General features: G+C 35.2%; 1 protein-coding gene across 12 annotated transcripts in view; it reads right to left on the reverse strand.

Annotated features, from left to right (window-relative positions):
• The window catches only part of DISP1 (dispatched RND transporter family member 1), a 204952-nt gene that overhangs the window by 11424 nt on the left and 176829 nt on the right, over positions 1-16699 (reverse strand). For 11 of the 12 annotated variants that reach the window (XM_081298095.1, XM_081298100.1, XM_081298099.1 and 8 more), the window contains 5 exons: positions 8552-8581; positions 4683-4806; positions 3702-3829; positions 3277-3374; positions 649-746 (listed from right to left, as the gene is read on the reverse strand). In XM_081298095.1, coding sequence (XP_081154221.1) covers positions 649-746; positions 3277-3374; positions 3702-3829; positions 4683-4806; positions 8552-8581 — 478 coding nt within the window. Of the gene's footprint in view, positions 1-648; positions 747-3276; positions 3375-3701; positions 3830-4682; positions 4807-8551; positions 8582-16699 lie in introns of those variants that run through there. The other variant, XM_081298093.1, reaches the window with a different exon arrangement.

The raw sequence follows: 16699 nt of genomic DNA on the forward strand, positions 1-16699 counted from the left end.
GGATTGACTTTATATCTTCTGGTGCTGACATCTGTTTGGCTCTGGAGAAGACTGAGGGAGGAGGTGCCTGTCTTCTTGTATCCTGGTGTCTTCTAAAGCAGCTAGGTGTTTGGAGTTTAGGGCAGTCTGGTTTGTATTAGTAGGGCCATTTACATACATTTGTAGTTATGCCCTTTGATGTCCCCTTTCCTAGCCTGTTCCCTAAATTTTCCTTTGAGGTCACTGGCTCAAATGACCCACTGATTGCCAGAGAGGCAGGCATTTAATAGCATAATTAAGATGCTGACAACTGCCTGGGCAGAGGGGATGAAGAGAACAATGAAACTAGATTAGAGAAGAGAGAAAATACAATTTTAGCGATTATCCTGAAAGGCAATATGCTGGGAAATAACAGAAGAGACTATCATGGAGAGAGAACATGAGTGGCAAAGGAAAAGAGCTGTTTACTAAGGAAGATAGTGTGTTGTAAAGATGGGGCAACACAGGGACACTTTGATCCTGGGATCTGAAAGAACCTAACGCTGGCCTGCTGGTGTTTCCTCCTCAGTAGGTAAGCCTCTTAAGTACTTTCATCTGATCAGACACCAGGGGCAGTTTCAATAATAAACCTTACTTGTGCTAAACAGATTTCAGTTTTATTTTACATACCCTGGAATTATCTACATTGCACATTGATTTAATTGCGGGTAAATTCCATAATGTCTCTCCTCCTGCTGAGGTAAATACTACTCTGGAATATCGGTCACCTGGTGTATGAGAAAAAGAAAAGAAGAAGGTTTATACATTATTCATTTATTTTATAAGACTCAATTCAGAAACAAAAGTTGGGGAACCACATAGACAATTCATTAGCAGGGAATTCTTTCCCATGATGAATTCCAGGAGAAAATGTTAAATAAACCAACAGAAATGGGCTTTAGTGCTCTCTATGTGTAATATGAATTATAATGCATTCTGCTGTCATGTATACAAATCAGAATACAAAAAATAAAAATTTTTAAAAACTGGGCTTTAATATTGCCTTAACTCAAAGCCTGTGTCTATTTACTCTATCTTAAAATTATAATAAGTAAATATAAAACAAATTTATTTCTGATCAGATTATAATTAGGAAGGAACATACATATGAACTTTCAGCAGGAAATTAATCAAATGCCTTCCTCTTAATTTCACCATAATGGTATATAAAATGGAAGAATGATGCACTAGGGAATGTCAAGAATAGATTATCAGGATATTTTTTTCTGGCAGCTAACTACAGAGGAAAGATGGCAGGTAATCAATTTTAAAGTTCTGAAAACAGAATACAAATATGAATAGAATGCCAGCCAGGATCCTAAATATACTGCATATTCTGGGTGAGTACTTGAAGTCTCTGGTACAACAGAATCTAGAAAAAATATTTTGAAATCAGATTAATACAAACTATGTTTCTCAGTAAGGCAGGTATGTGATATACTAGAAAGAGCATGGTCTTTGGAGTCAGATCTGGATGTAATCAGGTCCTGCCACTGATTATTTGTGCTTCTCTGAGTCTGCTTCCTCATTTATAAAATGGTGACAGCAACATCTTCCTCAAATGGCTGTGAGAATTACATGATAATGAAAATATGTGCTCAATAAGTATTGCTTCTGTCTCTTCAGTCATTAAAAGCATTTAGTATGTATCAAGTAAAAGTAGATTAATTTTATATTACCTAAAATGCCAAATTGCATTAAAGTTAACTGGTAAATTTATGAAAAAAGCTTTATTGTACAAAAAGGTTTTATTCATGATCATCAAGTTTTCTTTAGTAAATTCTTGCCTTTATCAAGTAGCTATAATCTTATGTATATTGATTTGCGAGCAAAATTAGCCTCATAGAAACAAACACTTCATTTACATAGAGCTGATAATGGCTTTGGTCAAGGCAGAACCTATTACTTATGAGACAAATATTCGGTGTTGACAACTGAAATATAAACATGAACTTGCTAATGTTTTTTCTGGTTAAGATATTAACTAACCAGATGTTGATTAAGCAGTAATGTATAGTAACACTTTGAGAGAAATAAAATAGCCAGAACATTCAACGAACCCAAGCTCAGTTTTTCTCCTGTTTTTTAAACAGAAGAGACAGAAAAGAAAACTTTTATTGTTTCCTAAGCAATAAGATTCTATAAGATTCTGCCTAACCTAAAAGATTCTGCCTAACCTCTTTCTTTCTCTCTATTACTATACAGTGAAATGTGTTCTAAATAAAGATCTGGAGTCTTGGCAAGATCTAGAGACATCAAAGATTCTATCAGGTCTTCTAGTGTTCTAAGAAGACAGGAAAATACATGCACACTTAAGAGGGCTCTTCACCACCAATAAAAAATGCTGAAACCAGAAGAGCTGTAATGGTAATATACACTTAATCAGAAATTGTAGTTATCCACAACTACTTGCTCCTAATCAATACAGCTAATCAGTGTCTTATGTATTCATCTGTAATTCTTCTATTTCTCATGCTCCTTTTTCTCTGGCAGCTGGAGAATAATCAGGCTGACTTTATGTTACAGTGAATTTTATTTAATGAGTGTGCTGCCAATATTTAGAGATCTGTAATTTCACATTAAAATTAGGATTTCTGGCCTCAGGGAATTTCTTGCAATATTTGGACCCTCATTTCCACAAGCCTAAATTCGCTATAGCTGAGTATCAGCTGATTTCTTTAGATAGGACAAGTGTTCTCTGGTATTTCATAGTCACCATCAATTCTAACCATCTTCCATTTTACTCACTCACATTATTTGCCAGGCCCTTGAGCATTCAAGCTTTGGACTTCTGGTCTTTATTTTGTTCATATCTCTGTTTCTATTACTAAGTGGCAAAACAGGCACATAGAAGGCTCTTACTATATGTTTTTTGAGTGAATTAAAGCTTCAAAAAAATTTTGATAATATAATATATTATTTCAGAGTTCAATCTAAAACTATGTTCTTGTAACTTGCTAAAAATAAATAGTATAAAGAATCTGAAACATAACTTGAAATTTTGAATTTTATTAGATTTATATATTTCTTAAAATTAAATATAATTTAATCATCTTGATTTTTTATTACAAATAAATTCAGACTTGTGGTTGACTAATCTAGAGGGGTAATATAAGTAATTCAACTAAAATCTCTTTAAGTATGACAGAAATAATGAAGTTGTATGACTAGCCACATACTGCTTTTATACTGTGATCATTTTCCACCCTGCATGCTAGGAAACTGCTGAAGGATTTGTTCATCTAGGATGCTACTTACTTGGAACATCACAGAAAAAGCTGTCTTTGTGGAAGTTCCAGTCCACTTCTCTTTTTTCTCTTTCATAATGATCATCTGACCACCTATCATCTCGATGGCTGAAAATGGAACAACAATTGGATCTTCAATAAAGTTCTAGCTATTTTGAGGTTGATAAGCATACCAGGAGCTATATATTCTCAAAGCCATAACCTATTTAGTACTTGATATTAAGTTGGAAAGATTATTACAAACAACTATTTTAATTTTCTCACTTCTGAAAAAGGAAAAAACCCTCATCTTTTCATCCTACTATAACAAAATCTTATAAAACAGTGACAAGTTAAGCAAATTCTATGGCAAAAGATTTTGTCTCACATTTAAGCTTTTTGCTCAGAGTTTTAAAGCAATATTTTGTCTAAAAGTTATATAAAATAAATAATTACCTTTTGGCTTGTTCATCTGCATATTTAAAAGGATAATTTGCTAATGTTGCTTTATATCCTGTATTTTTCACCATGTTATTCCATGTGACCAGTCTCTGTCCAATTGCAGTCCCTCGTGGTTCAAAACCCTAAGGCAAAATTTTAAAAGCTCTCATTAGTGTATTTCATTTTAGGCTAAGTATGTTTATAATAATAGCTTGGGAAAGCAATGTCAAAGTGATGCATAGTTTTCAACAGAAAATAGAGACATTCCTCACAGCTACTCCAAAGGTGAGCTGCATTAAAACAAAGATGACTTGACATGATAATGATCACCTACTTATTGTGACAAAACAGTTTGATTCTGTGGTATGCTACCTGTCACAGGAAAGGGGAAAAAAAACTTATCAGAAGCTTATTTTTCTAATTCATGCCTAAGTATTTAGTAAATACTTATTTTTAATCTTGTAAACGTTATGATCAAATTAAATTACATTATGCAATGTTATAGTGTTTTACAGAGAACATATCATTTTTCTTAATTATTATTATTATTATTCTATTCCAAAGGAACATTAATTAAAAATAGATTCTGTTATTTATTAGTAATACTGAGATTCCTTTAACTTATTTGGGGGAGCTGGGGGTAGACCCTCACTCTTAAAAGTTTCTGAAAATAATTTTCTTTAATAGGTTCTTAATAGATAAAGAATCTGCATATTGTAAAATTCTTAAATAGATTGCCTTTTAACTTAAACATGGAGACACAGAAGCAAAATTTCCATATTTTTGAGTATAAGCAAGTTCCTTGATCTCTTGAGAACCTGAGAAAGTAGATAACACATTTTTACTTTTCAGAAAGAGAGTTAAATACTCACTGATGTCTGGAGAAGGTTTTACAAGAAATGGAACATTAAATAACAGAATGCAATAAGTATTAAGGTATTAATTCATGGAGATGTTTTTAGGCTAAAGAAAATAGATAAATTCAGTCCTCCTTACCAGCAGTGGATCAGAGAAGTCAGGAAGCTCTGGTACTAAAACTCCAACCAAAGCACAGACCACGATAAACACAGTGCACATACCCAAGACCACTACTGGCCAGTCAGCTAGCAGGGCTGCATAACTATAAAGCATAAAGAAAACACAAAGGGGGCTTCTTAGAGTCAGTGTAGAGTTTTTTGCTATATAAGAGAACAATATGCTCAGTCCTTATGTTATAGCAACATTTGACCTAGAACAGGCATTTATCAATAAAAGAGCTTATAGGATAAAAAGTATTTATATGTAATTGTAGAAAGTTATATTATTATTATCCTTTCATTTTTGTGATAAAGTAGCACTGGTAATATGTATATGACATAAGAGTAATGTCTGTATATGAAAAAATAACATTTTATACCTATGCCTGGAAAAGATCAAAAAGCCCTACTACTTTGGTCTTGGGTTGTAGCTTAGTAGTGAAGTGATTGCCTAGCAGGTGTGAGGCACTGGGTTTGATCCTCAGCATCATATAAAAATAAATAAATAAATGTATTATGTCCATATACAACTAAAAATATTTTTTAAAAACCCTACTTTGGGCTGGGGTTGTGGCTCAGTGGTAGAGCACTTGCCTAGCACATACAAGGCCCTGGGTTTGATTCTCAGTACCACATAAAAATAAATAAAATAAATGTATTTTTTTTTAAAAAAGCCCTACTTCATAAATGGAAAGAAAAAAAAATTTTAACAAAAGATCCATCCTCCTTGTAGCCTCTATCAGAACTTGTTTCTGTCATTTCCTTTCTCCACACCTTTGCTCTACCAGTCCAGTAAACTGAAGAAATCAGGCTAGAACCAGAAGTTATGCATTTTTACCTACAAACATGTTATCAATAGAGGGTAGTGGGCCCCAAATTGCTTAGTTTTTATACTGTGGTTTAATTTACCCATATAATGATTTTTTGTTTTGTGTTCATGAAAAATCTGCACACACATGCATAGCAACCTTAAAAACCTCTTTCAATAATTGCTTTTCTACCCTTTGAAAACATTTGGTTTTGATTTTACAGCACTGCTATATGCCATATACGTGTACTGACTACATATGGAAACTTTATGGCATTAGTGACTTCAGCACATTTCTTCCAAACACATTTAACCTTACTATATTACAATTCCACTTCCTCACACAGCAGATGTTTCATATGCTGGCCTTTTTTAGAGACAACTGTTCACACTTAAGAAATGGAATTGCCATCTTGAGTATAAAAGGCAGCACAGAGGAAAGACCAATTATTCTATGTTTTACTCCGACAAGTATTTCTCCTAAACATCACAAAATTACTGAGGGCATTTCTGCTCCTCCTGATATCTATGCTAGGATATGATATCACTGTGAACACTACTTGTAAAACACAGGTTTCATGTACAATAGGAAATCCAGACAATGGTTGTAATATCAAGCTAAAAATCTAATGAAAATAGGAGAAGTAAAGGAAATTAAAAATGGCCTATAAATCTCTCCCTCTAAATATGTACTCCCCACCCCCAACTAATTTCACTCTTAGTGAGCCTGGGTTCAAGGAATATATTAAAGAATAAAGTACCTGCCTATTATTTTCTTTGAAAAATGAATCATTTGTTTGCATGAGAAGTTTCAAAAGGACCATTCCTTTTACTAGCATACATTCTGCACATCAAACATATATCTTCACCCACCTGCTCTAATTTTGGAACTATTTAGGTAACACCACAGTCTAGTTGCAAATTCCATCTACCTCTGGGCACCTGGACTCTAGCAGGGAGTCTGTCTAGCTTAACCTCCATGGCAGCTGTCCCTAAGGCACTACTGCTCTGCTAGCAGCTGAGATGAGGCCTGCAGTCCATCCAAGACATTGCTATATATAAGTTCCTATCAGTTTTTCAATAGATAAAAATCTCAAATAGTATACAAATCTGACAGACCCTTCCAAGTTCTATAGGAAAAGGAGACAGAAACTGAGTATGACATAAATGTGCTGGTGGGGGCAGTGTGAATCGGAGTTAGTGGGCATGCTGTTGGACCCTGGTCCAAGGTGTTACTGCTGTGCTGGGTTGGTATCCAATGGGAAGTCCCTCAAGGATACTTAGAGATTCTCAGCCACCTTATTATAGGGCTTACTCTGGAAATGGATCAGAAATAACTGTTAAAACAAATAAACAGGACCAACTTATGCTCACATGATATCAAATGGGGGCCTATATTTAAAAGGGTAATTTATATTACAATAATACCCCTGAGTAAATTTTCCTCTTTTAAAAGCTTACAAAGATTTTCCTTCTTGCTCTTTGTTGCATGTCTGAAAACAGTCTTCTTTCTCCTCTTTCCTCCGAGCGAGAGCTACACCTCCCAGTGTACGGGCTTTGAACTGAGACCTCCCATTCCTGACCAACCATCTAAACCTTGTCTCCTTGTGGCCTGCCCTTTGTTCTCAGGATTCTTTTGCTCTACCAAAATCAACCAACTATTCTTGGTTTCCACCTTCCTGACTTGAGAAATATTAAACACATCTGGCTATCCCTTCTTGCCTAAAAATCCTTTCTCCCTTGGTTCATTCCTTTCTGTTTCCCTTAATAACTCTTCCTGGTTACTCCTGTCCCTTAAGGGGAAGCATTTCAAAATGTTATTAATCACAAAATTTCCAGTGGTATCAACTATCAATTTGGTGGGAAGAATGACTAAAATGTGAGAAATTTTACACACATAAAAATATACTATAGAACTCTTTATTTTGTATGAAGTAATACATTCATCCAATAATTAGCATTAAAGAATGCAAGTTATTCTGGCAACCCAAAGATGCCTTCAAGGAACTTATAGCCTAATCCAGAAAATCAGACAGGTACACAAATATCTACCAGATCAGGTAAAAAGACATAATTTTAGGGGAGTACAAATAAAATGTTTTGTGAAAAGGAGGAATCAAGGAAGTCTTTTTTAAAGAGGTTATACTTATTTGCATATATACCAGAGAAAAGAAATTAAGACCCATCTAATAACAGAGAAAATACCCATCTAATAACAGAGAAAAAAAGAATCTTTTCAAACTACAAAAATTTTTAGTCATCTGAGAAAGTCCTTATTATTTCTAGATGAGTGAAATTCCTTTTCTTAATAACATACTTACTTGCATATCTCTTCCCTTAATCTTTTTCGATTTTTTTGGCAAAAACTGAAGGATAACTAGATAAAGTATGGTGTATTAACACAAGAGAATGGAATTATTCAGCCTTAAGAAGAAAGGGAATTCTGACACATGCTACCACATAGACAAACTTTGAGGACATTGTGCTAAATGAAGTCAGTCGGTTACAAAAGGACAAACACTATATGATTCCACTATATGAGCTACCTACAGTGATCAAATTCACAGAGAAAATAGAATGGTGATTGCCAAAGATAAACCTTAAAAATTTCCCCATGAAAGATGTTACTATCTTAATATGGTAACAAAATCTTTAGACAGAAAATCAGACAACTCATTTGAAATAAACTGCCAGGTAGTCAAGTCATGGTCATTGGCAGAACAGTATTCCTCTCCTCAACAAGTAAGACACTGACAAGCCAATCTACTACAGGACAGAAGACAAAATAATCAGACAAATGTAAGTGGTTAGAAAAAAAAAAAACAGAATTTATGGCCTAAAAATCTACCTTGAGATTAAAACTGCTTGTGGAGATACAGGATTTCCCAAGCAGTCAACTCTGAGGAAATTTATTTTTTCCTCCATAAAAATATGAATGAAGAAGGTGTAAAGAACAACAAAATGTGGGGAAAATATTAAAAAAGTAAAAAGCCTGCTAGTAAATTGTTTATTATTTAAGGAGATGACCCAAATTACTTTACCTTTTTGGTAACTTGAAAGGTCTGGACCGTCTGAAACAAAAGCAAAGGAAAAACAATCAGAAACAAAGCATCATAATATAAACAAAGGTTTTACAAGTGCTCAGTCCCACTCCCCAGATGAGATCACAGTCAGACCACATAGCATGCTCCAGAACCCACAGCAGCTGGACTCCTCACCTCTCTTACAACAGGAATCCTCATCTTTGAACCTCAATCAAAACTCCATCCTTACTTATCAAGCACCTACCGAAACATTTTTTTTTTAAACAGGAAGGACATAAATATCTAACTTTATGCTCCAATTCAAGTGTGGGCTTGTATTTCAAATTGCCACTTCCCCAAACCCTGTGTTGTTATTCCCTCTTACTCTTTACACCCTGCCTCCTGAATATACAGGATAAGCTTGCTAAAGAAATTTCAAACTCAGTCACAATTTCCAAATTCTTCATTCCTAACCGATTAATTTTTTTCCTACTTGCTGGCCTGTATTAAGCTTTTAATAAATATTTGGTGAACAAACAAAATCCACTACCAATTGTCATGAGCTGTCTGCAGGCTGTTTGTGGACTATGTTGCACATAGTAGCCTAATGAGAGGATCAGTCTGGCATTGGGAACCTTCCACAGCACCCCCACAGGGATTGGCCACCTGATGCAGGTGAACTTCCCCCTCAAGCTCTGCCAGAAATCCCACACAGTACCTGAGATGGGTGTGACCTGCCAAGATCTCAATCAACCTGCTGACTGCAAGTCAACATAAAGCAAGACTCTGCCCTTGAAACCTTATCCCTGCCTTTGATGTGCCCCACCCCCAGCGATATATAAATAAAGCATGGAAGCTGGATCCATAAGATCGGCTAACCCATCCTGTCCCCACTTTGTAAAAATATTTTCTGTGTCCTGTGGTTCTTTAGCTGTTCAGTTTTTCTTAACTTTTGTTTTGCAGCCAGCCCATTCCACTGAAGGGAACCCTACTTTCATCACCTGTGCGGGACACAGGCAAGAACCAATGTTTTACTATTCCCAAGTGCAGTGGTTTTCACAGTGTGATCTGAAGACCCTCAGGAGTTTCTGAGATCCTTTCATGGGGTCTGTGAGGGTCTCCATTTTCCAATTATTGCAACAGGTTGTAATATGAGAATACAGCTATCTTCTGGAAAACCACATGTCCACAGTTTTGCAAAAATGAGAATTGAAACTCATCTCCCTAAACTTTTTTTGAATATGTAATTATTCTTCATGAAAATGTCATTGATGTTAACATACAATGGATTTATTTTTATTTTTAATGGGTTATATACATAATTTAAAATTTCTTAGTTTTAGGTCCCATATGGCACATATCAGCTATAATTCATATAAACAAGAGCTCTTTGGAGGGTCTCAATAATTTTTAGAAGTATAATAGGCTAATGAGACCACAAAGCTTGAGAACCACTTCACTAATATGTAGAGAGTATATAAGTATTTGATGACTGAATAAATGGGATCCTCAGCTATGCATCTACCCTTTCTTAACCAGAAATCTTCTATTAGGTTGGACCATACTTGGAGGAAACAAAATGTAAACACCTGCCCCCCAATCTTTCTACTTCAAGCTATTACTCTTCCAACAGTTCAAACCCTACCTTAGATTTCTTAAACATCTAAAATTCTCTTTCTTATTTTTCCACTCCACTTACATTTCTTGCAAAGTGTTTCCTCCCTGCTTTAATGGTAGAGTTTGAAACCAGGGCTTTGCACATATGAGGCAAGCGCTATACACACTGAGCTAGATCCCCAGCCCTTTTAAAATTTTATTTGGAGAAAGAGTCTCATTAAGTTGCTGAGACTGGCTTCAAACTTGCAATCTTCCTGCCTCAGCCTCTTGAGTAGCTGGAATTATAGGCATGTGCCACTGCATCAGGCATATATACTCACTTTTACAAAAAGATCTATCTAACTGCTAGTATAGCCTTGAGTGAGACAAACAGGGTCCTAAACTTCATGAAGTTTACATTCTAGAATGCACTTTATATTAATACGTTTATACAAAAGATGCCTACTTTCTACATCCAATGTCTTATTTACATGTCCTCATGGACTTAAAGACCATTAAAAATATTACAATCCAGGAGACAGATAAAACTCAGGCTTCAAACACTGAAAAGAATCTTAGAGAATCCATATAAATTCCAATTTTATTTCAGCCCCCAGATTGTTGTTGTTGGGTTTTTTATTTTTTACATTTTTAGTTGTAGATACCTTAATTTTATCTATTTATTTATTTTTATGTGGTGCTGCAGATCGATCCCAGTGCCTCACACATGCTAGATAAGTAAGGGCTCTACCACTAAGCCACAACCCCAGCCCTCCAGCCCCACTTTTAATGATGGACTTCAGCTTACCTCTGGTCACTCAGGGTCTCCGCAAGGGAGCTTTAGTGAGAACTCAAGCCTCTTTTTTTTGTTTTTTGTTTGTTTGGGTACTGGGGATTGAACTCAGGGATAAGACATTTAATGCAAGGGGCCATCAACTGCTCAGAGGAATATAGTATACAAGTCTGGTGCTTTGGTGAAGGCCTAGGAAGCATGCTTTACCCAAACTGCCCTTTCTATAAAGATGTTCACTCCTGAAGAAACTATGAGGCTTTTGGATGAACTGGCCAAAGAAGCCCCCAAATCTATATTTTCAAATATAATTACATATTGATTTTTTTTAGTTATAGTTGGAAACAATACCTTTATCTTATTTATTTATTTATTACATGTGGTGCTGAGGATCGAACCCAGTGCCTCACACATGCTAGGCGAGCGTTACCACTGAGCCACAACTCCAGCCCTACATATTGATTTTTAATGTAACAGAACATATATATTGAGATATACTTCACATACATAGAATTCAACTACTTAAGGTATATAATTAAATGGTTTTTAGTACTTTCACAGTTGTACAACTATTGACACAATCACACACTGACTTTTTTTTTTTTTTTCGAACCAAGGATTGAACTCAGGGCACTTTACCACTGAACTACACCCTCAGGGTTTGCTTATTTATTTATTTAGAGACAAGATCTTGCTAAATTACTGAGACTGGCCTTCAACTTGTGATCCTCCTGCCCAGCCACACTTGGCTACATATTGACTTTTAAAGAATATCTGAACACCAAGGATGAAGCTATTAATAAGCTATGAGAAATTTTTATTTTTACAGAGAGGGAGAGTATAAAGCATTGAACAAAGAAGCAAATCATTTGTATGAATAGCCTTAGTTTATTATGCCCAGTTTCCTAGTTATGCATTCTCAAAAGCATCTCTTGCACTTCCATTGAGAAGTTAATAGATTTTTCTATCTTTAGACCTAAAATGATCCCTGGAGTCACAATTCTGGGATATGTTGTAGTAGGTATTTGCAAGGAAATAAGATTTTGTTGCATACATTTGGGTTTTAAGAAATGTAAACATTCTCCTTCCTCCTACTCACCCCCACTAACTTTTTTTTTTTAATTGAGAAATTCATGGGTCTGTAACTAGTTTACTCTTGAGATGGAAACAACCATGGATTTGTCACATTCTTTCTGCTTGAATAAAGACTTCATTTTATGTTGAATTTGAGACAATAACTAGAGATTGTCAACATGAGTTGAAAAGAAATCTCCTGGGAAAACATTAGATCCCTTTTGAAGTTTCTCTACTAATGGAAATGACAAACAGATTCTGGAAACACCCAAACCACACTATAGGTAAAATAAGAAACGGTTTTATTTAGTGTTGCCTTCTTTAATTCTGCCTGTGCATCTCCTATCAAGAAAGACCCGTACAAGGGACAAGAGAGAAGCCCACCCTACACTTTCATAGATAAAAAGCAATCGTTGTCCATTTGTAAAATCTTTCAGATTTGTTCCTTTTAATATTTAACAACAAACCACTGGATGATTTTTCACCCTAACTTCAGAGTCTTATGTTGATAAACAACCAGTAAAAACAAACAAACCTGACATCTAAAAGAGAGAAGAAAACTGTCTTTTTTTCTAGGGTTCATTCATCTTTTAATACCATATGGTCAAAACACATGCCAACCAACCAGCCACCCAAACAAACAAATCCAAACAGTAATAATAATCCTAAGTGGGAACATTTGCCTGTTCTTTGGTAAGGGGGTTAGCCGGGGGTTAGCCTTTTATTTTTTATTTTTTTGATAAGAAAAAGTCCAAGGAAAAATAGCATTCACATGTTCCAGAACACACTCCCACAGTCCTTAGTACAGAAAGCTGGGGTTGTGCACAATTCCCTGACAGGAGACTAACTGCACTGTCATTCTCTCCCACTCAAGAAAGCATTTCTGTATGCAAGTGGGTGACAGTGACATTATTTTAGGGCTAAACTCAAATCTACTTTAAAAAAATAAAGCACTTACAAACTCAAGTACTTATAATTAGTAATAAATTGCCCCTGGCATGTCACAGTAAGAGCAGTTGAGAACCTTGGCTCCTGTACTCAGATGACCAGTGAACTATGGTATGTGTACAAATATCGGTCAAGGGAACAACTAATGAGACTGTAAAGTTCTCAGAAGGAGGAAAAGGGGGAGGCCCAGAGCAATCAAGATAATGGGGGTCTATACAGAGGCAAAGGAAATTTTTTAAAAAGTAATAAAGTATAGGAAGAGAAATGTTAATAAGAAACTGAAAAAAAAAGATGAGTGTATTTCCTTCACCTTTTAAAATCTCTTTTAATAATTTTTTGGGAAGAGAATTGGAAGACTGTATGGTGAAGGTAATGAGAATAAGGCAACATGAAAATGTTCAATCTGTCTGGAGGATTCTCTTCTCAACATAGCTGCAGAATTAATATTACAATTTACAAAGGGACAGTGTTATCAATTTCTTTCCTGTTTTTCCTGGTACTAGGGATTGATCCAAAGTGCTTTACCATTGAGCTACATCTCCAGCTCCCTCCTCCCTTTTTTGGTACTTTGAGACAGGGTCTCATTAAGTTCTCCAGGCTGGCCACAAACTTACAATCCTCCTGCCTCAGTCTCCTGAGTTGCTAGGCTTACAAGTGTGTGCCATAGTGTCTGGTTGGCTTTATAAATTTCAAGAAGCTCTTCCTTCAGGAAAATCAAGCCTGTGAAAAAATGGCTTTGTATATTTCTGAACAACTAAAATGTTATGAAGGAAAATATACTTTGAGCTTTACAATAGTAGCCTAATTTAAGAAATAAAGTGCTTAAACTAGCACATTTTAGCCTCAATAGTCACAGTGGATTGTGCCATATTGTCCTTTTGTAAGAAGATACTCTGTGTAAGTAATAACTTCAGTTCACTGTGATGGTATGTTAGGGAAAAAAAGTATCTGAAAACAAAGAATCCACTTTGATGAACATTCTTTAAAAGATTTCCAACAAAAGCAAAGCCATTTTTCATCCTGTAGCATTTCCATGAATCACCACTGGCACACTTGGGTTCTACCATGAGGATGAAACAGATACCCTGAGACAAGTTAAGCTTGGCCTCCAATCCATTTTTCATGGAAGAGAACTAAATGTTTATGGTCTATGTCAAGTGATTTGAAAGATAGCAATAACCACAGATACTTGCGTAATGCATTTCCTGAATGCTTAGGAGATGTTGGCTCAAAAGTGCTGGTATCTTGAAGTCTAGAAACAACTAAACAGAGTCCCAACAACTACACAAAATAAACTCTGAGGCAGAAGGAAAAGGTTGGTAGGGGGGGGGATAAACATTTAAAGAGCACCTGATAAATACCAATCTCCTTGTAAATGTTAAAAAAAGAAGTTTAGCACAAGTTCAACAAATATTTTAAGTATAAGGAAACTGTCTTTAAGAAAATAGAGAACCTAGAAATCAAAAGATACGAAGTAGAGTCTAGGCCCTAAAACTTACTAGTTGAATAATCTTAAGCAAGTTATTTAATTATTTGGAATTTGTGAAAGAAGGATAATACTTTAAAATGAGCTGGTACAAGTAACAGCTTTCTGTGAAACACTGAGCATTTACTCAAAAGAAAAAAAAAAAAAACATCACCACCACCACTACTACCTGGAAATGGTATTTGAGGATCACTTAAGAAGTAATGTAGAAGACTCATGAGGAGTAAAGTGTGATGACCCTTGATTCATAAGAACTGTGAACCTTTATGATTTAGTTTACAAGATTCAAGTGATATTTACTAGTAGCTAAACACAAAATAAGAATGGATGGGGGCTGGGGGTAAAGCTCAGTGGTAGAGGTCTTGCGTAGCATGTGCAAGGACTTGGGAAAATTCCCAGCACAAATAAAATAAAATTTTAAAAAATAAAAATAAGTAAATATTGTTGGTATCACTTTCACAAGCCTAATTAGAATAAGAGCTTGTCAGAATCTGAATGTCATCCCATTTAACATTTTCATGAAACAAAGGAGAAAAAGGTAGAAGACCATTGAGCAAGTCAGTGGTAGAGTCAGCTCTAAAATCCAAATTTCATGAATGATTCTGTGAGTGTTTTTGTTTGTGTTGGTGGTACCCTGGAAAAGAGAAGCTAGACCCTGAAAAAGAGAAGCTGCAGAGCAATGTAGGCTATGAGACATTGCTGTGAACCAAAAATGGAAAGGAGGGCAGAGTGGGAAATGCTGCTTATTCAACAGCAAACAGACATGTGTACAAGGATGCTCACTGAGGTTCAGTTTACAACAAGGAAAAAGCATCCTTTTATTCACACACGGACACAGACTTTTTTGCAGGGTTTAAGGATCTGTTCTCATTCTTCTACATATGAAAAACCAGCGATATGTCCTCAGTAGGGGATACTGTACAGAATTAAAACATACACACACACACACACACACACACACACACACACATTTATGCTGATATGGAGAGAACTCTAAGGCACAGTGAAAAGTTTGAAGTGTCACTCTTCAAGATACAAAATCAGTATACAAATATCAATAGCTTTTCTACAAACCAATAATGAATTTTCTAAGAAATAAATCAAGGAAATAATCCCATACATAATAACTTCAAAAAACAAAAACCTAGGAATAAATCTAACCAAGGAGGTGAAAGACATCTACAATGAAAACTAAAGAATGCAGAACACTGAAAAAAGAAATTGAAGAAGATAGTATAAGACAGAAAGACCTGGCATGTTCATGGATAAGAAGAATGAACATTGTTAAAATGGCCATGTTACCTTACCAAAAGTAATCTACACATTTGATGCAATCTCTATCAAAATACCAATGACGTTTTTCACAGAACTAGAAAAAACAGTCCTAAAATCCATTTGGAAGAATAAAAGACCCAGAATAACTAAAGCAATTCTTAGCCATAAAGCAATGCTGGCGGCATTATAATACCTGACTTCAAGTTATACTATAGACATATGGTAACAAAAACAGCATAAAACAGACATATATACCAATGCAATAGAAGACACAGAGATAAACACATAGAAATACAGTCATCTGATCTTTTGATAAAGGTGCCAAAAGCATACGCTGGAAAAAAGACAGGCTTTAAACAAATGGCGCTGGGAAAACTGGTTATTCATATGTAGAAGAATGAGACTACATCGTTAGCTCTCACCCTGCACAAAAGTCAATTCAAAATGGATCAAAGACCTAGGAATTAAACCCAAATTTATGCAACTCCTAGAAGAAAATGTATAATATGAAAAAATTATTTCCTGCATATATTTCTACTTTTAATTCATATGTATATATCATTAAGATATGTAGGATTGTTTAACATGCTTTCAAAGTTTAAAAGAATTGTGTTATACTATATATAGTCCAAAAACTGCCTTTGTTGCTCTATGTTTTTAAAATTCACTTGTGTGGATATGTGGACTCCAGTTCCACTGTTTTTGTGTTGTACATAATTCCTTCCATAAAATAAATGTACCACAATTCATTCATTCATTCTTGTATTAATGGATAAAAGAATCAACAGTTTTACTTTGTATTTTTTTAAGTCTTCAAGAGGATACACAAACTAGTTGTATAGTTAAGAGTGACAAAAAATTTTTAAAGGATAATTATATATGTATTTGATAGGTAAACAGAAGGGAGAGGGAAAAGAAGCACCTATATTAGATACCTTCACATGGCAACATGAGTAAGGTCAATAAGGACTTGTTATGAGGAGACAGTGAAGAAGAT

This window comes from Spermophilus citellus (genome assembly GCF_964194105.1).
Source record: "Spermophilus citellus genome assembly, chromosome: 6".
NCBI lineage: Eukaryota > Metazoa > Chordata > Mammalia > Rodentia > Sciuridae > Spermophilus > Spermophilus citellus.